General features: G+C 49.2%; 1 protein-coding gene across 8 annotated transcripts; it reads left to right on the plus strand.

Annotated features, from left to right (window-relative positions):
• The first annotated feature begins 77 nt into the window (after nt 1-77).
• Nucleotides 78-16,688, plus strand: CUNH16orf78 (chromosome unknown C16orf78 homolog). 8 transcript variants are annotated; one of them, XM_040497964.1, is made up of 8 exons: nt 285-392; nt 1,090-1,177; nt 3,372-3,479; nt 3,710-3,847; nt 4,028-4,142; nt 11,820-12,075; nt 14,191-14,305; nt 15,768-16,688. In XM_040497964.1, exons 4-8 carry the CDS (start codon nt 3,743-3,745, stop codon nt 15,825-15,827), a joined length of 651 nt encoding a protein of 216 aa, XP_040353898.1. In that variant the 5' UTR covers nt 285-392; nt 1,090-1,177; nt 3,372-3,479; nt 3,710-3,742; the 3' UTR covers nt 15,828-16,688. The 8 variants fall into 8 exon arrangements, with proteins under 8 accessions (XP_040353893.1, XP_040353898.1, XP_040353895.1 ...); XM_040497959.1 differs by lacking the exons at nt 1,090-1,177; nt 3,710-3,847 and having other exon boundaries at nt 78-392; XM_040497957.1 differs by lacking the exons at nt 285-392; nt 1,090-1,177; nt 3,710-3,847 and adding an exon at nt 2,460-2,688 and having other exon boundaries at nt 3,964-4,142.
• The last annotated feature ends 4,392 nt before the right edge of the window (nt 16,689-21,080 follow it).

The raw sequence follows: 21,080 nt of genomic DNA on the forward strand, positions 1-21,080 counted from the left end.
AGCCAGTACTGCAGCCCACCCTGACCCCCAGGCCAGCCTAGCAGTGACCTCACAATCACCCCCTAGACCTCCCACCTTTGAAGGCCAATATCCCAGCTGCTGGCCTATGTTCACATCCGAAAGGCCACACCTTTCCACCTGAAAGGCCTTTCCACCACCAGGCCAGAACCCCACCGGAGACAGGGGGGTTCAACTAAGTGACAGTGCCATCTGCCCACCCCAGGCACAACCAAGACCTCAGAATGACAGAGCCATCCGAGAACTTAAAGGATTCAATGCCCACAGAGAGGAAGTCCATGTGGAGGACCTCGGAGGAGAGGCGGATGTCCGACCTCACGCGGGTGCTGGAGTGGCTGCAACGCAGGCAGGGGAAGAAAAAGCAAACTTTCCAGGTGTGTACTTGGCAGAAAGACTCTCCGGGGAGCCGGACTCAACACTATTACAATAGGGAGACATGGAACTGAGCCTCCCAGGAAACAAAAGGCGGGAGGAGCTTTAAGCACTGGGCGAACTAATAGAGAAGCACTCGGGGCAGAGGGGAGGTTGTCCAGGTGGTTAGGCCGACTGTGCCAACTGTCACCCGGGTAGTTAGCCTCCTACCCTCCCACAGAGACCCGGAGGAGGGGGTGCTATCTTTCCAGATGATTTCATTTCAAAGGGATGGCTTCCAGGTCCTTGAGAAAAATATTCCTGGATTCTGAAACTGGCAAGAGTCTGGGAGAAGAAGATTTACATCTCAAAGGGGCAGGAAAAGAATTTACAAGTGCTGGTTTTCTGAAGGAAAAGGAAAGAGAGGTCCTGGGCCCAGAGCCAGGAAGGAACCTCTCTAGTTTCATTGGGGTGAGGAGGGCGTTAAGGTTGTCTTGGTCAGTGTTCTAGAAGAGCTTAGGGACAATAGCTTCTAAGATCTCCAGGGTGGCAGAATGGGCCCTCCCCACTGTCCCCAGAAGCTTGCGTCTTTATGATGGCTCCAGGGTCAAAGGGCATTCGGTCTCCACTGTTATCCCACTGGGACTCCTGCTAACATACCTCCTCCTTTCTACCCGGTATCCCAACGAGTTCTAATCTACCCATCTTGGTCCTCTTCAGCTGCTGTGACAGAATACCATAGACTCGGCTTATAAACAACAGAAATTAATGTCTCCCAGTTTGACAGTCTGGGACGTCCAAGATCCAGGTGCCTGCAGATTCAGTGTCTGATGAGGGCCCGCTTTCTGCTTCATAGATGGCCACCTGCTCGCTGTGTCCTCACAGGAAGGAAGACATAGGAGAGCTCTCTGGGGTCTCTTTTACAAGGGCACTAATCCCACTTGTGGAGGCTGCACCCTCATGACCCAGTCACCTCCCAAAAGCCTCACCTCCTAACACCCCCATCACACCGGGAGTCAGAATTTCAACATATGAATTGGGGGAGGGGAGGGGAGACACCATTCAGCCTGTAGCACCGCTAGCACCACACTCCCTCTCTCTCCAGGAACTATGGCAACCAGTTTTGCCTCAGTTTCCCCCCAGGCCCACCATCTATGGAAAATCAAGCCATGTCCTTAGAAAGTGGTCTCCTCTGTAGAGGACACCCCCTGATCGTGGATTCTCTGGCCCCCAGAGAAAAACGGGTGGAAAATGGCATTACGTAGGATGATGCTAATGCTTATTAAGCATTTACTGTGTGCCAGGCCCTGTGCTTAGCCTTGCACATGAGTTATCTTGTCAACTGCCCCCAGCAGGGCCACACGGTGGGCACCATTCTTACCCCTCAGCGGAAGTGACGTAATAAGGAAGCTGAGTGAGGTGCAGGGAAGCAATTTGCTTGAGCTCACAGAATTAATGAAGGGTCAAGCCAGGTCTCAAACTCAGATTAATCCAGTTCTCACGCTCAGGGGCTTTGTCAGGTCAACTCCCCATAACCACCTCCACTTCTCTGCTTCAGCCTCTCTAGCGGCCCCTGACTTTCCAAAAAGTTCTCGTCCGTGTATGTGCTTGCTCCTCATTCATATGCAGAAAGATCCGGAGTTCCAGTTCCACCAGACATACTAAAACACGTCTGAGAAACATATTTTACATTAAGGTGCTAATGATCTATGGATGGTCTACCCTCTTGGCCCCCCTTTTTGACTGCTGGGCCGCTCAGAACTCAGTATCAATCACAGAGATTTATATTCACTTCTGTGGTCAACAGAAGAAGTCCCTTCTCATGAAGAGTATATTCCAGTGTTTTCACAGCTTTACCTTTTATGTGGCTTTTTACTGGAAATAATTTTGGACTCAGGGAGGGAACAAATTTAAATTGAAAATACACTGAAATCTTCAAGCATTCTTAATCTTCCCAGAGGCATGCGGATTTTGAAGAAGCTCCTGAGAAAGCGATGCTTCCGTGGCAGGTCCCAGACAGCACAGATTGAGGGTCAGGGGCGGCGGGGCTTTAGTAAAGGCGGTTGGAGGGGGGCTGTCTGTGGCCTCCTCTCCCTTCCCCTGGCACCACACAGTCATTCATTAAGTTCTCAAAATAACCCTAGGAGATAAATCCTACTACTGCCTCCATCTTCAGATGAGGAAACCAAGCTGCCGAGAGAGCAGTCGCTTGCCCCAGGTTGCTCAGCCCCCAGCAATAGAGCAGGATTCCCATGGGCGTCTGACCTGGAAGCCAGCCCCAGCCGCTGTGTCCCCACAACCACAAGCAGCACACTGCAGGTACAGACCCAGCCAATTCAGCTTTCCTTGAGGGGCTCCAGCACCCCTACTCCTTGTAGGCTGGCCTGGATGCCCCTCTGTGGGGCCCTCCCCACTGGACCCCAGAGCTCCCTGTTGTGTCCTCCCCAACGCCCCAGTGGGGGTAGGAGCCTAGGCATGCGCGCAAGGAAGTCCACAGCCACCAAGAGGAGCGCCCAGGGAAGGAGAAAGGCGGGGTGAAGTCATATGACGGAATGGGGAGGGGTTGGGACGGAAGGGAGATCTGCGGACAGAGGGCATGTTCTGGCTGGACTCCAAGACAAGAAGGCCTTCCTGTGGCTTCAGACTGGAGGCCATGGCAGGAAAGTCGCAGCTACACAGGTCATTTGGGGGCCAGGAGGAATTCCTACTAGGCTGGAGAGAGGGGCCGTTGTGTAGAGGGTAAGAGGGAGCTAGTGATGGGTTCTGAGGTGGGGGGGACAGCCAGACCTGGGAGTTAGGTCATTCTCTAGGAGCAGAGTGTCGTGGACAGCAGGGCGTGTCTAGAGGCAGAAGGACAATTGTGGGGGGATCCGGGGCGGGGGGACAGAAGTGCCAGAGTGGGAGCCAGCCAAATCTAGAAGTGGGGAGGGTGCAGCCCGCTCTCCACAGAGCCACCCCTCTGTGGGGGCAGCCACAGTGCAATCCTGTCTTTTCAAAAACAGAAACCCAACTGGGCGGTACCCCCTAAAACAACTGGGAAGGAAGAAAAGAAAGGCCGAAGCATCCCCAAAAAGCAGAAAGGGAACCACCAGGCAGCCTTCTCTGAGAAGGTAACACGGGTTCCCTGGGTTGAAAAGGGGTACGTGCTCCACCCCTGCACAGTACCTGGCTACACTTTTTTTCAGCTGAAGGCTCTAAAATCCACCCCTGCTCCACACTAACACACAAATGAATCCCCTCCCCTTTCCCCCCTCCAGACCCCACCAGCCCCATGGATGCTGGCACTCCTGTGGTAGAGGGTCATTCTTGCCAGGTGCCTTCCTCTCACTGCCGTCCCCAGACCATTCAGGAATGCCATCTGAGAGGCTGAGAGATGAGAACAGCCAGGCTTAAGTGCCCCCCCGTCCCCGACGGCTGTGGCTTCTGTGACCCCTCATGGACTCCCTCCGAGGTAGCAGGGACCAAAAGTCACGTGTGGGTGAGCAGGTGCCAACTTACCACCCCAGCCCCTTCACCTGCCTCAGGCCCAGAGCAGTCTCTCCTTTGGCCCCTTTGCCTGCCTTCCTGCGAACCCCTGAAATCACTCATTTTGAGGGTGGAGGAGGCCACGCCAAGCCCTGTTCCTCGTGGAGTGACTTGTCTCCCGCTCCCCTCCAAGACCCCCGAGCAAGGCACCAAGAAGGACAAGGACCATGTCATGTACCAAAAGCTAAAGGGAAAACGCCTCACCCTGGTTCCTGGCAGCTACTCCAGGGACAACCCCAAGAAATCTGGTAAGGGGAGCATCCTACCCTAAGACGGGAGATGGGATGCCAGAGTCGTCCCTCATAATTGCCCACCTCTCAGAGTTACAGGAAGCCCACACTGTTGTCAAAGCAGCAGGTTCCATGCCAGCCCAGCAGCCCTGGACCGTTGTGGAGCCCCACGTGGCTCTTTAGGGATCACACCACAAAAGGTGCGACCTGGACAGCAAGCGCGTGGATGTCCAGGCTCTGCCCACACCTGGGGGTTCTCTTCTCAGGGTGCCAGCAGAGTGTACCCCAGGTTCCTAAAAGCCAGTTTGATGATGGCAACCTCGTGAGCTCCAGATTATCTCACTGGTTTAGGTACCGTGACAATGTCAGTGTGACATACGAGGCACCACTCCTGCTGGCCCAAAACCCGCCAGGTGTCGCTCACACCCAGGAAGAAGTCGGCTTAGGTAATGCCAGATCCTCAGTTCCCAAGGCTGCCTGGGTTCGAACAGCTCTGTAGTGAACTTGGAGTTGTATAATCCGGGGTGAGTCTCTCCATCTGCAGGGGCCAGTTTTCACATCTAGAATGTGCAACAATAACATGACTTGCCTCACAATAGAGTTTTAGTGAGATGAGGCATATAAAGCGTGTAGCCTGATGTAGTAGGTGGTCAATAAATGGTGGCGGCAGCGACTTCTAAGGGAAAAAAAATGCTAAAATTCTCAGGTGGGCTGTACCACGGTGTTGGAAAAACAGTTGCATTTATTGTGCCTGGCTTCTTGGAGAGGAGGTGTCTGGCAAAAGAAGTGGGAGGAGTGGCCGAAAGCTTTTGAGTAGGGGCTGGCAGGCCTCCCGTCCAAAATTACTCCCATCGTGCCCAGCAAAATGCCCTCTTTTCCTTTTCATTGAATACCCAAAGCCATCGTAACCCAACTGCGCTCACTTGCCTGTCAGGTTTCAATATGATTGGCTCTAGATGCTGCGCAGAATCCTGGACTGAATTCTAGAACAACACTTTGGTGGAAAAACCGGTGAAATCCAAAGACGCTGTGATGTGCCAAGGTTAATTTGTTAATTATCTTTTGACAAATATTCCCTGCTGGTGTGAGATGTTAACATGAGGAGAAACTGAGCAAGAGTGTACAGGAACTCTGTGCGCCATCTTTGCAACTAGATTGGCATAGGCCCTAGAGTTTTCTGTGACTCCCAGAGTCAAGTCTGGCTCCCGCTGAGCCCCTGAGCATCTGCAGATCTCCATTCCAGTGGTTGTTCCCTTTTCCCTGCCCGTTGCCAGAGCAGACACAGCCCCGTGTCCTTCATTTCCCCCAAAACCTCTCACAGGAAGCCTTTGTGTGTAAACAGACTTTACTGAAGTTTAGGGCAACAAAGGAAAAGAATTTCATGGCAGAATTCTACAGAAAACAAAACAGAAGTTGATTACAAAACCCTCTTAAGGGTTCGTCCAAGTCCTTTGTCCCCAGCCACCAGGAGATGTCCCCTGGCTACCTTTCCCTACTTTTCCCAGCTGTTCCACTCACCCCAGCACTGGAGCTAAAGTGAGCCCAAGTCTGGCCCCCAGATACAAGACTTAAGGAGGCTCTCACTCTCTGGTATTGACTCTGCACTTGCGGGAGCCTGAGACTGAACACCTCCTTGAATTGCACCCTTGCCCCGGGCACTTTGCTGTCCTCACTCTACTCCTGGGCCTTCCTAGCTCCCCTCTCTTCCTCTGTTTTTCCTCTCCCTCTCCTCCATCCTCTGCTTTCCTCACCCCACAATTCCCATTGGCTTTTTACCTGGAAGGATCACTTAATTTCCTTTGTTTTACTGTCTTACTCCACACTCAAAAGGAGTCTATCAAGATAATTTCCTAAACAAAGGCAGTTTCTTCCTTAAGAGAAAATCACTACCAGCTAATAAAATAATCCGTTTCACAACACTGCACAAAAATGCAAGCGGTTTTTTGGTTCTTTGCAGTACCTCCGCCCCAGCAAGACAAAATCCACCCAGTTCAACAGGGGACATTTTTCTCCCACCTGATGCAATACAACAAGTGGCCACTGGGGGGCAGCAGGTGCTCAGTTGCAGCAGGTGCTCAGAGGCACCCAGGAACCACCTTGGCATCCAGATGTGGCACCCAGGCACTGAATCAGGACTGAGCCTGAGCACAGCAAGGGGAGCTTCCAGAGAAGGCTAGCAAGAGGCCTGAAATGAATGGGCAGGATCTGCTTTTGGAGTCAAGTTCAAGACAAAGCAGCCCCTAGGAAAGACGTGGAGCCAGTTATGGGCTATGGCAGGAGTCCAAGTGGAGAAAAATATGGATGAAGTAAGGACCAGAACTCCTGGTCCTGGCCTCCCCTGGCCCCACGCAGCACCTGGATCATTGGTGTCCTTGTCAAGAGCCAGATCCCCCGGGTGTCCCGGGTTCCCTATCTGCAGAGTGAGGCCTTTGTACTCTCGTTGCCATGTTTCTGTGTGATCTGCTGAGCAAGAGTCTGTGGGGAATGGCCATCAGATGATCCCCACCACCTCCAGAACTAGAATGTGACCACTCTATCTGTACAGATACAACAACTCCCACTCATTCACGTTTTTAGTGTATGGTGGCCACAAAATCAAAATCTGTGACACACAGTGTGTTCTTTATTTTTTTTTTTTTTACGTTTATTTTTGAGACAGAGAGAGACAGAGCATGAATGGGGGAGGGGCAGAGAGAGAGGGAGACACAATGCAAAGCAGGCTCCAGGCTCTGAGCTGTCAGCACAGAGCCCGATGCGGGGCTTGAACTCACGGACTGCGAGATCATGACCTGAGCCGAAGTCTGACGCCCAACTGACTGAGCCACCCAGGCTCCCCAACACACCATGTGTTCTGAATGAGTGACACAGGCCTGCCTCCAGCTCCAGAACCCCACAGCCGATAGAAAACATCAGTGATGACCCCCACGGGGAGCACTGTGCTTTTCAACACAGACCACTTCATCTTTGTCCGCCTCAATTTCACAAAAGCTCCCATTCACTCCTCCTAACAGCTGAAATGCCACCTCCATCCTGCCAATGACCACCACGCTGTCGCACCCAGGAGGCACTGGCCTGCTGCCACGCTGCTGCTGTGGGCCACGGGCCACTCCCTTCTCCCCACACTTGAACTCCCTGAAAACACTCTCTTCTGTTTCCCCTTTCTCACCAACCCCTTGGCCCGCGTGGAGGGCCGCTAAGTTGGTTTTGAATTTGTAAAAGGTCATTCTGGCTATGGTCCCATAAAAGACCCTGGGAAAGAAATTGGAGCCCATTTCCAAAGTAAATCTTGGCAAAGTCTGAGCCGGCTAACCTAGAAAAGGGGAATTCACTAGGTTTTCTCTCCCTGGGGCCCAGGGCATTCCGTAGATGCCAGAGCAGGAGGGCATCCCTCATGCCGAGGGCTGGAGGGCAATGATACCCTCTGTCTCCATGAGCGCAGAGTCAGCCCCTGGAGCCCCAACTACAGCCCAGTAGAAATCTAACTTATCTGTTCAGCCACAGACTCAGGAATGTGGGTCATTTATGCCCAGGTGGTAGCCAGGTCAGATGCCCAGAAAAAGGGACCAACAACCTGGGTTCACATTTTCCTAGATCCATCACTAATTCGCTATGGCGTCTTGGGCACGTGACTTAATCTCTCTGATCCTCAACTTTCTCATTTGTTAAATGGACACAATATGGCAGTGCAACTGTAGTGCCCCCCCCCCCCAGAAAGCTCCTTGAACACTGCCTGGCACAGAAGTCACTCAATAAATGCTAGTTCAGATGTTTAATTATCATTACCATTTATATTACTACTCTTCTTTCCTACATGAGACTTACCTTGACCTAGATGATACTCAGATATCTCAGAAAAAGCTATGCTTCTTTCTCCAAGAGATTTCCCATTTGCGTTGGTGAGGATAAGCAGCTCATGATTCTTCTGGAACATAGTACCAATTTGCACTATGCATGAACAGGGCTGCTAAGGCCACCTGGCCAGGGACCGGCTGTCAGTGCAGAGCACCATACTGGGCATACAGACTCCCAGTTCAGCCACTAACTCACACGAGACCTTGGATGAATCACAGTGTGCCTCTTTCCAGGCTGCTGTCCCTGAATTTATGTAACTGTTGGAGGTCTAGACTCATTCCCCCTAGACATAGCCCGGTAAAATTCCCAAACTTTCTTGATGAAATCTTGCAAGCTTACAAGGAGAACAATCTACTTACAAAGGAAAAAAGAAAATGCCCTAAGTGAGAGCAAAGACCCCAAACTAGCAAATAACTGGTTTACAGATCAGAATCTAGATACACTTAAAATTGGGTTTAATATGGAAAGACAACAATAGAATAGGCCAAGAGATAACAAGAAAGACAAACAAATGAGGTGGAATTAAGGCTAAAAAGAAACATGTCAGGTAAAAGAGGGATATTTTTAAATGTTAAAGAGAATAAGTAATAAACCTAAGCCTACACACACCAAAATATATAGTAGCTGAATACATAGTTATTGAGAACCACAAGGAGAATCTAACAAAAATACAAGTATAGTGGGAGATTCTAATATGCCTCTTTGATTTCTTTATATGCCTCTTTTTGAATCAAACAGATCAAACAGACTTAACTTTATATTTGAACAGAGAATGCGTTTTTATGTGGCTAAAAAATATCTGCAAAACTCATCTGCATTTTCACCTCAAAGAAAACGTTAACATTCACAAAGTAAAGATCCTAGGGCCATGGCATTATCCTAAAGCAATAATTAGAAATAACATTTAAATTAAAAGATACTCCCAACTCAGCAGTCATAAATGAACAAATACACTCCTAAAATACCCTGTATCGGGGTGGGGGGAGAAAAACTCATGAAAATAAGCCCGTTTCTTACGAAAACCTATGGGAACAAAGGCGGAATCTAGCCTCAGAAGAAAATTTATTGTAAAAACTAAAACTAATAATTCTTACCTTTATAACACAAAAAAAGTAAGAAAAAAACTAATACTTGTAGCAATCCATTATTTGCAAGAAGATAGAAGAAATAATTTATGGGAAAAAGAGAGCTTTAATACATTAAATAAATACCAGCTGAGATTAATGAAACCCAAGCTAAAAAATAGTTAAAAGCCAATAGTTAAAATCCAAAGCTAGTTTAAAAAAAAAATTTATAATGTTTATTCATTTTGAGGGGGTGGCAAAGGAAGGGCAGAGAGAGTGGGAGACACAGAATCTGAAGCAGGCTCCAAGTTCCGCACTGTCAGCACAGAGCCCGATGCGGGGCTTGAACCCAGGATCCTTGAGATCATGGCCCAAGCTGACGTCGGATGCTTAACTGACTGAGCCACCCAGGCGCCCCCCCCCCCAAGCTGATTTTTTGAAAAAGCAAATGACGAGTAGTATGAACTTTTTGTGACCATCGTTAAAAAGAGTAGGGGTGCCTGGGTGGCTCAGTCAGGTAAGCGTCCGACTACTCTTGGTTTATGTTCAGGTCATGATCTTGCAATTGGTAAGATCGAGCTCCCCATCAGGCTTTGCACTGAGCACGGAGTCTGCTTGGGACTCTCTCTCTCTCCCTCGCTCTGGCCCTTCCCTGCTTGTATGCACACACTCTCTCTCTCTTCAAATAAATAAACTTCAAAAAAAAGAGCAAAAATGTCGAAGATTTTGTATGGAGAGAATGTATAAGCAAAGATGAGAAATACATGAACTGAGCTGTAATAGAACACTATATACACCTCTCTCTGATACATTTGAAAACCTAGAAGAAATAGATCATTTCCTCTCGTACTTTAAATTATTAAAATTGATATCATAGGCGCCTGGGTGGCTCAGTCAGCTGAGTGTCTGACTTTGGCTCAGGTCATGATCTCATGGTCTGTGAGTTCGAGCCCCGCGTCGGGCTCTGTGCTGACAGCTGAGAGCCTGGAGCCTGCTTTGGATTCTGTGTCTCCATTTCTCTCTGCCCCTCCCCAACTCATGTTCTTTCTCTCTCCCTCTCTCTAAAAAATAAATAATAAGCATTAAAAATTTTTTTAATTGATATAATAAAGAAACATTGAGGAGAGCAATTTCTGAAGTAAAAATTGAAAGGTGGTTGACACTTTCCCACTGAAAAAGTCACCAGGACAAAAGGCTTCACATTTGGTTCTATCTAACCTTTTCAAGAACAAATGATCTCGATATCACTTCAACTGTTCTGGACCATATAACATACAGATATTCCTGCATTAATCCCACAAGTCACCATAACCACAATATTAAAATATTTGCAAAGAAGTAATATAGATGCAAAAAATTTAAAAATTTTAGCAAATATGCCAACTGTATGAAAATAGATCAACTATTTCAATGTGTGAAATTAATAACACACCATGACCAAGTGGGATTTCTTGTAATGGTTAGGAAAGGTTAGATTATCAATATCAGAATATCTAAGAACATAATTTATTCCATTAGTGAAATAAAGGAAAAGCCATATGGGCATGTCAGTAAGTGACAGAAAAGCAGTAGGTAGAGTCAAGCAATGATTACTAATAAAAACTCTATGTAACCTAAGAGTTATTAAGCTGATAAATATTATAAAGCATATCAAAACTAGTGGCAAGTATCATTCTAAATGACAAAGTGCTAATTATTTTAATTAAAAGCAGGAACAAAATGAGGCATGACTGCTCTCATCATTATTGACATTGTGTTAGAACATCTGTCAAATGCAATATGTCAAGAACAGTATATACATTTTCTAAATGTTACAAGGAAGCTGTTTTCATTGTTCCCCTGGTATGATTACGTGTCTCCAAAACTCAAGAAATTCTAGTAAAGAAAGAATAGAATGTAGTTTTGTTGTTACTCGACTAGAAAAAATACATTGTGAAGCAATAGTCTTTTCTCTATACTAGTCATACCAGTCAGAAATGGAAATGGGGAGAATATATTCCTTTCTCATTAGTAAAAAAAAAAAAAAAAAAAAAAAAAGCTACAAAATACCGAGTGGCAAATGTAGCAAGAAGAAAAAAAAAATTAAATTCTCCAAACACTCGCCCCCACAGTATTTAAATTCAGTCCAAACCACATATTTGGGTAACATCTGACATTCACCATTTAATTTCATACATTTGTGTCTTTGTGCATGCTGTTCCTCCTTCCCATTTCCATTTCATACCTGCACATGCTGTTCCTCCTGCCACACATGTTGTTCCTCCTGCTCGCACATGCTGTTCCTCCTGATGCACATGCTGTTCCTTCTGCCACACATGTTGTTCCTCCTGCTGCACATGCTATTCCTCCTGCCACACATGTTCCTCCTGCTGCACATGCTGTTCCTCCTGCCTGCAATACTTTTCTCCCCTTTTCATCTAATAATCTGTTTTTCCTTTAAAAACCATGTCAGAGTTGATTTCAGATAGCTTCCCCTACCTCCTGTAGGCTAAGGTTCCCTGTAGGTGAGGAGGGAAAGAAGAGAAGGTCTAGAGGGGGACTAAAGACAAGAGGGAAGGGGAGGGAGCTGGGGGAGGCAGGGAGAAAGGAGGGAGGAAAAGACAAGTGAGAATTCAGCCAATGCCAAGAAGAGACTGCAAACCTTGAAGTGACCTCGTATCTCACAACAGGCAATCGTTTGAAGCCCGTGCAGGCTCGCCAGCCTCACCCCTTCCTGTCCGCCCTGCCTCTCACCTCTACCAGGCTCTAACTCCCTGCTGTGCCATCTGTCCAATTTCAGAACTAGACATCAAGGATGCCATCGTCCTGGAGTCCACTCAACGGTCCGTGCCATACCATCGACAAAGCATCATCGACCCCATGCTCCAGGACCCTCTCTTTAGCACTCGGAGGTCGACGCTCTTGAGAGACTGGGTGGTAGGCAGGATGCCCGAGGTCTCCTACGAGCGCAAGCTGAAGAGCCTCATGGAGAAGGGCGCCGAGCCCAAGGTGGAGACGGTGAGAATGCTGAAGCCAGAGGAGGTGCTGAGCTGCCGGTGAGTCTCCACAGTCTGGTTCAGACACCTGGGCTAAGCCCGGGGGAGGGGAGGGCGGCGGTGGCAGGACGGGGCTCCGTCTTTGTGACCTGAAGGGCTGACCCAGGGCCGAAGCCGCTGGGTTTCCAGCAGCCCCAGCTGCTGGGGTACCAGCTCTTGGATGAGGCGCAACATTTAGGTGCTGCCATTTTGATGCCACGCCTCTGGACACCTTCACCACCCCTGCAGTATTTCTGTACGTTTCACAGTACAAACCGTGAATATTATCCACAATGAAAGAATCAGTTAGTTGTCTGTGGCCTGGTTTTAACAGGAAATCCCTCTGAGGGCCTTCACACGGCAGTGTCAAGTTGCTGGTGATAGGAGCCACCCTCCCTCCTCAGTTGGCTACCTACTGTATGTTTGGGGTTTTAGACTCCAGAAGGTACTATGAATAGAGTGTGAGCCATTTGCTGTTTACCATTCTCACTAAAGGTCTTCTTTCTCACTTGTTCTTTGTCGCATTTATCAGGACCTGCTGGTTTCCGCCCCCAGATTCAAGCGCCCCTCCCAAGCCCTTTCCTGTAAAGATGTAACTGATAAGATTCAGAAACTTCAGTAGGGGAAACGGACAACAGAATAATGTGGATGTCCTGTAGACTGAACAGCAGTGAACTCATCTGTAGAGTTAAGATTGGCCTCAGATGCCTGGCACGCAGTGACCCCATTCCAAAGTCCTGCTCTGCTCACTGACTGGCTGAGAGATGGATGGGTAGAATGGCAGCCTCCCCCACTGAAGGGGGCTTCTAGCTTGACCTCTCCACGGATGGGTGACTTTGGCTATGGCTTTCAGTCTGACAGGGTGATTCTAGTGGACTCTGGCCAACAGACAGCCTACCTGGGCTCAATAGTGGGCAGAAAAGAGATTTGGACAGGGCCCCTACCCTCCAAGGAGGGAGAGAGAATATTTGGAGAGATGGCATCCAACAAGCCATCCAAGAAAAAGATGAAATTGTCCATAACGGGATAGTGAGTGCTCACACGTGCATTTGTGTGAGGCCTTCCAGCTGTGCTGGTCACAGACGGAAGGGGCAGACCCTGACTGGTGCTGTCATGGAAAAGTAGTCCTGACATGGGGCTGGAGAGTGGGACCTGAGATGGCTATAAGACCAGGTAAGCTCTGGGCAGATCTTGAAGGAGAGGGAGAACCATTCCCAATGGTTATATCAATATCCAGCTCTTCCCCCATCAACTGTAACAAAGAAACCAGCAGGTGGCCTGAGTAGGGGGACTACCTCCTTTACTAAAGCTGGGAACAAGGTCAAGATTGCTGGTAGAATACAGAGCTCTCAGGATATGATGATAGAGATACTCTCTAGACCACACAGCATAGATGGGACCGATTCCACTCTCCAGTGTAAGTTAGAATTGTGGAGCTTTAGCTAAGATTTTAAATCAATGGCCAGACTTTTAAATTGTTTGAATGATATTATAAGAAAATACTCCCCTTTCCCACAATTTACTCAGCTTTTATTGCCACCGTTCTGTATTTGGCCCAGGCTTTGGCATCACTGAGGTTATGCACACCTGGCAGTGATGGAACCCCTGACAATTGGATCTCTCCCCACGTGGCATAATGTATCGTGACCACCATATTGCACCTGCTTTCCTAATGGCATGTTAGCTTTGGCAGAAGAGTCCTTGAAATGGATATTCTGTTATTTGCTTAACCATTCCTCTGCTGATGGAATTTCTTCTTTTCCTGTTGTTGCTAACCCCAGAGTGAACACTTTGATTTATATAGCTTTTTATCCCCTTGGCTTCTCTTCTTCGGATTCGTTGAAGGCCTGAGTGGAGTTCCTGAGTCAAAGACCATGAACTGTTGGCAGGGAGGGACTTGGGGGGACAGGGGCGGAGCTTGGCATCTATGTTGCCAAATTACTTTCCAAGAATTATACGAATAAAAACTCCCATCAGTGTCTACTCTCTCATAAGACCTCTATCAGCTCCAGAATGTCCACAGAGCCCATTCCCTTTAGAGATCCCACGCTGCCTAAGTCTAAGCTCTTGTCAATAAAGTTTGAAGCTAGAGTGACTCCACCCTCAACTGACCTCTTTGGCCCTTATCTTGCACAGATACCTGAGGTTGTCCAAGAACAACATTCGAACCTTGCTCAAGCTGTGCAAGGATGCGGGCATGAACGTGGACATCCACCCCCACATGGTCGAAGGGGAGATAGACGCTAAAAAGGTGTTCGCGCAAATCCCCAGCGTGGCCCTTTAGGCAGCTCCTCCCCCAGGCCACTGCAAGCTCCCTCTGCTGTTGGATCCCTGCCCCCCCCCCCCAGGTGACATCTTCTGGTACCCCATGCCATCAGACCTGGTGCATCTCTTTTAGACAGTAGTGACCAGAAAACAAGGCCAGACTGCATGAATCATTGTACTGATGTAGCGTTTGTCCTTGACCCAAATCAAAACTGATTTGGGAGAGACTGTGGATTTTCTCCCCACCAAAAGAAGACTCTTTAGAAAGGGCTTCTTAGAAAAGGAGTCTTGGAAAAAGTGAGAACTGGAGACCCAGAGTCCCCAGAGGGACATCAGGAGGGACAAAGGGCTGAGGGGCTGGTTGGGGACACACACACATCACAGGTCTTGTACACCACCCCCCAACCCCTGCCCTTGTGGAACTTCATTCTGTGGGGAGCTGAATGCTACATCTTCAAGGGACTGCTTGGTGCTCCCAGACCCTCAAGACAGGGGCTACCCTGGGACCCTCACCTCTCAGACCCCAGGTGCTCCAACAGAGGTTGCAAGCTTCCCCTGGGGTTCAGCAGGGACTGGAAAAGAGAGGGGTAAATGAATGCAGAGGAGAGACCTCGCCCCACCCCACAGCTGCTACGGCCACCTGGGTGCTCTTCTGGGGTCCACAGGGCTTTTCTCTGGGAGCTCCACAGGCACAGGGAGTCTCCAGTTCAGCTTCTTGACATTCTAACCAAATGAGCTACAGTGAGCCCCAAGATTCACAGACAACATTGAGAAAAGAACATTTATCAGCAACCCCAAGCCAGGGTCCGTTGGCAGAGAGTGCCATCTGTAGCACAGTGTATTTTATAAACTGAAGTGGCCTCGCCATTACCCTTTCTAACAGTTATCACCAGATACAGAAACACACACACACCAGCAACAGAGTCACACAGGTACAGCCCCCTGGTTTATGGCAAAGGTGACACTGTGGTGCAGTGGCGAAAAGACAATCTTTTCAATAAATTAGGCTGGTCAATTAAATGTCCATATGGAAAAAAATATCAACCCTCCGCCTCTCACCAAATGCAAAAATAGGTTCCAGATGGATGCAGATTGTGAAAGCTTTTAGAAGAAACATAGAAGACAATCTCCATGACCTTGGCAAAAATAAATAAATAAATAAATAAATAAATAAATAAAAATTAAACACAAAAAGCCTCAGTAAGAAAATAAAATATTAATAAATTATATCATATTGAAAGTAGAACTTCCACTCATCAAAAGACATCAGTGAGAGAGTGAGAAGGCAGGTGACCCATGTGGGAAAATACAGATCTGACCGTATTTTAACTCTGATAAGTCAATGTGAAGAAGGCAGGCAACTCGATCAAAAAATGGGCAAAAGTCTTATGTAGGCACCTTGCAAAAGTGTTAGCTGAGTGACCGATAAACATAAGAAATTGTATTAGTTTTCAGAAATGCAAATGAAAAATACAAGGCAATACCACTACCACCACCAGAATGGATGATCCCAATTATAGTGGAAAGTGTAGAGCAAAGAGAACGCCATTGGGATGGGTACAATCGCTTTGGAAAACTGGCAACATCTACAAAATTTGTTTACACACTGATGCTGTGGTCCAGTATTCATTCCTAGATACGCACTTCACAGGATTGTACAGCTATGCGCACCAAAAGACTGTCCTAGAACGTTCACAGTGGCTTTATTCAATGCAGACAAATACTGGATTCAACCCAAACGTCCATCAGCAGAAAGATTAACTAGCAGTGTATTCATACAATGGAGTACTGCATAGAAACGAGAATGAGCAAATACGGAGGAACGAAGCAGGCAATATCACGCAAAAGTAGCAAGACACAGAAAGGAGGACAGCTGTGTGATTCCCCGTATACAACAGCACCCCCACCCCCACCCCACGCCAGGCAAGACGAAGCGGCGGCCCCTGGAGGAGGGTGGGTAGTGCCTGGAGCGGCATCTGCCGTGCTGGTCACACAGGGGTTCACTTGTGGCATTCATTCACTGTACACTTAGGAGTGCTGCCTTTTAGGCAGGTATATGTACTTTTAAAGTACATTTTCAAAAGTATACGAACAAGAGTTCTGGTTTTGTTTGCTAAAAGCAACAGCCTCAAAAGCGAAGCAATTTGGGTCCCCTCCACCTGAGAGGCTAAGGTGACCAGGGGATAGAGGCTTCCAGTCCTGGGGATGTAGTGTACATCTTGGTGACCTTGGTTAATAATGGAGTGCTGTATATTTGGGGGTTGCTGTATGTTTGGATCTTGAAAATTCTCACAAGAAAAACACCAGAAACTAATATGTGGTATGTTAATCATGTCTGGATACAAAAATAACATTAGAAAAATCACTTTTAAAAAACAACAGGAGGGGCGCCTGGGTGGCGCAGTCGGTTAAGCGTCCGACTTCAGCCAGGTCACGATCTCGCGGTCCGTGAGTTCGAGCCCCGCGTAGGGCTCTGGGCTGATGGCTCGGAGCCTGGAGCCTGTTTCCGATTCTGTGTCTCCCTCTCTCTCTGCCCCCGCCCCCGTTCATGCTCTGTCTCTCTCTGTCCCAAAAATAAATAAAAAATGTTGAAAAAAAAATAAAAACAAAAAAACCAAAAAAAACAGGAGCCTCAAAACTGAGGTGGTTCAGAGTCCCCCGCGTCCCCCTCGCCCTCCCCCTCCCATCCACAGCGGTAGTTCCCTCTCAGCGCCACCAGGTGGAGCTCCACCACAGCAGAAGACCTGCACCCACAGAGTGGGGCGTCTGCGGGCAGAGCCGTCAAGCCCGGGTGAGGGGCAGCAGAACCCCAGGTGACTGCAGCTTGAGCTCAGAGAAGGTGGGCAAAGCCCAGCCATGCATACACCAGCTGAGGACCCCTGGGCACGTCACTTCTCTGAAGCGTCCATTCTTCCCCCAAAATGGGGACAAGAAACGCAATTTAAAACAACAATGAGGTATCACTTTATACCTAATTAGACTGGAAAATATTAGTAAGCTGGGGAATGCCAGTGTTGGCCCAGATACGGAAATAAAGGAGCTTCAAGCCTCGCCGGTAGATACTGCAGGCTGTTGTGGCTTTCTTGGTGAAGTCACGCAGACATCAGAGACTGGCAATTCCACTCCTGGGTATATACTCCAAAGAAGTTCCATCACAGGAGATATGTTGGAAGGTGTCCCCCCCACACACACACCATGTTGACAGGTGGTTGGGTGCTGGAGGCCATCCCATGTGTGGGAAGGTGGACGGCAAAATGTGGTGGATGGAAACGATGGGAAACGGGATGAAATGTTACACACTAACCTTCATACAAAATAAAAATACATGCATGTAAATAATACATTGCTTGTAAGAACATGTGTAAATGTATTAGGACAGCTGAAAACTGTCCTTTCAGGACAGGAAGGAGAGGAAGGAGGGAAAGAGAGAAGGAGGGAGGGAGGAAAGGAGGGAGGGAGGGAGGGAGGGAGGGAGAGAGGAAGGAAGGAAAGGAAGGAAAAGAAAATGTGGACAAGAATACCAAGTTTCTAGAGTGGTTGTGAAAGAAGAATCTAAGGGAAGTTTCTATAGCATCTCTAGCATTTTCTGAGCACCCAATTATTTTCTACTTGTGCCTTTATACGTTAATATTTCTTCAATGCCTATTGTGTGTTAGACAATGTACTAGGCTCTGTAATACAACAATAAAACAGACCAAAAAGAAAAATTCCTGCCACTGAGAGCTCTGAGCCTTATTCCACAAACCTGGGTATAGAGAAATGGCACACCTTCCTAAATCAAATTACTGCCAGTCCGATTTTGTGCCCCCACCATGCTGCACTGGTGAGGAATCCAATTTCAGTCATGGGTGGGGCTCCCTCTGTCAGAGCCCCAGGCTCTGGGATATAGGAGCAGTATGACCAGGGTGTGTAGGATTCCCAGTCCCTCGTGTCAGTCTACACCGGTCACTGCTGAATCACTGTGGATCACAGCCCACAAGAGCCCAAAGTTCTGGTTCCATTTGGTGAGGCACCAAGCTGGCTCAAGGATTTCTGCAGGGAGGACCCAAGGCTGTGATCCTGCCTTCTGAGAAGGGCCACGTAGCCATGGCTCCCAGGACGGACTGTCATCTCCAGGACGCTGCCAGCATCGGAGATACATCTCCATCACAGCTGTGCTGGCTCCGTTTTCCATGGATTATGCTTCCTCTCCCCCCAGGACCTAGGCTACCAGACCAAGGCAGCTGGGTTGTCCACAGACACCTTCTGCCCCTGGCCTGGCAACAGAAATGTCCTGAGGGTGGTGAGAGAGCTGCTTGCTCTGCGAAGGGAGGGGAGGGAGGGAGAAATTCGGAGAACCAAGCATAAAGAATTCTCAAGCTTTTAAATTCTTCTCCCAGAGTGCAAACAAAACACAAATTTAAATCACAATAAAGAGCCCCGACATCGGTCCTATTTCTGGGTTCTTATGTATTCAACACAGTGGTTGAGTGCTTACTGAATGCTGTGTGTTCTAGGCACTTGGGGGGCCTTCAGTGACTGGTGTGATGGTTGATAGTACAGTGTGGATGGCGATAGGGAAGAGGCTGTCCCAATTCAGTTTATTTGGTTGCCAGAAATAGTCAATAGGCAAAAAAAGAAAATGCATGCCTGTGTGTGTACATGTGTATATAATACCTGTATGTATGTATATGTATATACACATATGTATGTATTTGTTCTCACATGCATGCATATTGTGTGTATACATGCATGTGTACAATGTGTGTGTGCACCTGTATAGAATGCATGCACGTGTGCATATGTTTCTGTGTGTGTACATATGTGTGTATGTATATGTGTGTAAATGCATGGTGTGTGTGTGTGTGTGTGTAATATCAAGTAGCTTCCAGAATTAGCCTAACCACTTCCTGGACCGTATCTGTTGGAGACACAAATTACAGGGAGAGGGTCTGATTGCCGCCTCCGGGTCAGGGCCCCATCCCTTGGCCCAGGGAGGACAGAGTGCCATGAGAGGCAGTTCCACCAAAGCCACACAAGGAGAAGCAGGGTAGTCCCCCAAAGGAAACTGAGGTACCTGTTGGTTACCCACCGCCAGGTAAGAATTCTCCCCCAATAACAAGAAACCCTGACCATCTCCCACCGTGTCTGTCGGCTGGGGGTGGAGGGGCAGCTTGGCAGGAGGTTCTGGCTTGGGAGGGCGCATGAGGTGACAGTCACGCTGCCCGTCATCTGCAGGCATGGCCAGGCCCAGAGGACACACTGGTTCATCACAGGGGTGGCTAGTTGGCTCTGGCTGTCTGGCTTTGGGGAGGCGGCCTCAGTGCCCCACAGACATGGGCCTGTCCTGATGACATGGCTGCTTCCCCTGAGCAGGCCATCCCAAATACAGCAAGGCGACGCTTCAGGGCCCTCCACGCTCCTGTCTCGAAAGTCCGAGACAAGGTCCCGCCGGTTACACAGCTCAGCCTCATTCAGCGTGACAGGGAATAATGGCACAAAGATCAGGAGTTGACTGTCACTGGGAGCCGTTGTGGGGACTGGCCACCACCTGCGCTGGTGGAAAGTGGGTAGGAACCCAAGATGTAGCGAGTAACCTTGGCTGAAAGAGTCAGGGGAGGCCCCTCCGAGGAGGTGACATTTGAGTCAGACCTGGAGGGGAAGTAGAAGTTCACCAACAGAGATGGGAGGAAGAGCACTCGGGGCGGCTCAGGGGTCAGTTCCGCTGCAAAGACTGGAAGCCTGGACAGAGAAGGCCTCTGAAGCACCTGAGCACTGCCTGCCTGTGCGGGGCCTGCTCCCAGGCCTGCCCTTGCTTCCTGCCCCTGGACTCCAGTGTCTGGCTGCTAAGGGGGAATGGGCTCGCTGTCTCTGCGGGAAGCACCCACTCCCCCAGCTCACTGGCCTCCTGGGAGGGTGAGGCTTGAAGCCTGTCCTTCTAGGAGAAAGGCTGGACTCCTGAAAGACCCTGCCCTGCACCCCCACTGAGGGCCAGGAGGCAGGGTGGAGGGGTGGTGAGCAGGGGCTATCGCTATGGCTTTCCATGTCACTGCGCCCAGGCCAACTTCACCACGCCCTGCCCCTTTCTGGGGTTGGGGACAGCCGGTCAGAGACTGACAGATCCATTTGATCATCCCTGAGGCCCCCACACCCCAGACACATACAAATTCCCACCGGCTCTGGGACAGCAGGCTAGGAGCTTCAGCAGGGCCAGGGGAGCCGCATTGCCTAAGGCATCCGCATCCCCTAGGATGCATTAGGCAGGCTTCACTGACCAGAGCAGGACAAGTCTGCAGAGAAACAGGCTCATGGGGGCTCAGATCCCCAGAGGGGTGGGGGCCGTCTGACTCCAGCTGTAGAAGCAACAAGGAGTGCACACACAGTGCCCTCCTCCCTCCTCTCCCGTGGTGGAAGACGGTGAAGGAGGCGGGGAATAAGACACGGGCAGCAAAGCCACTGCCGCATCCTAAGAAGTCAAGGCCAGAGACAAGTCCACACCTCCAGCCACAGAACCCAGTGCCACGGAGCCAATGTCCCTGCCCCACGGGCTCCGGGGAGCTACAGAGTCTGTTGCCCAGGACCCAGCTGGGAGGGAGAGTCCTGCAGCTCTGCCCACCATGAGGCCACCAGCTCCAAAGTAAACCACACCTCTCAAGTCCAAAATAAAACTCCCGGTGGCCACCAAGCTCAGAGGTATGGGCTTTGTCCCAGACCTGCTGGGACCTCTGACGTAGGAAGGGAAACGCCCCACTTAAACAGCTCTGGGCACTGGTGTGAAAAAC

This window comes from Herpailurus yagouaroundi, unplaced genomic scaffold (assembly GCF_014898765.1).
Source record: "Herpailurus yagouaroundi ecotype Mexico unplaced genomic scaffold, PumYag 190, whole genome shotgun sequence".
Lineage (NCBI taxonomy): Eukaryota > Metazoa > Chordata > Mammalia > Carnivora > Felidae > Herpailurus > Herpailurus yagouaroundi.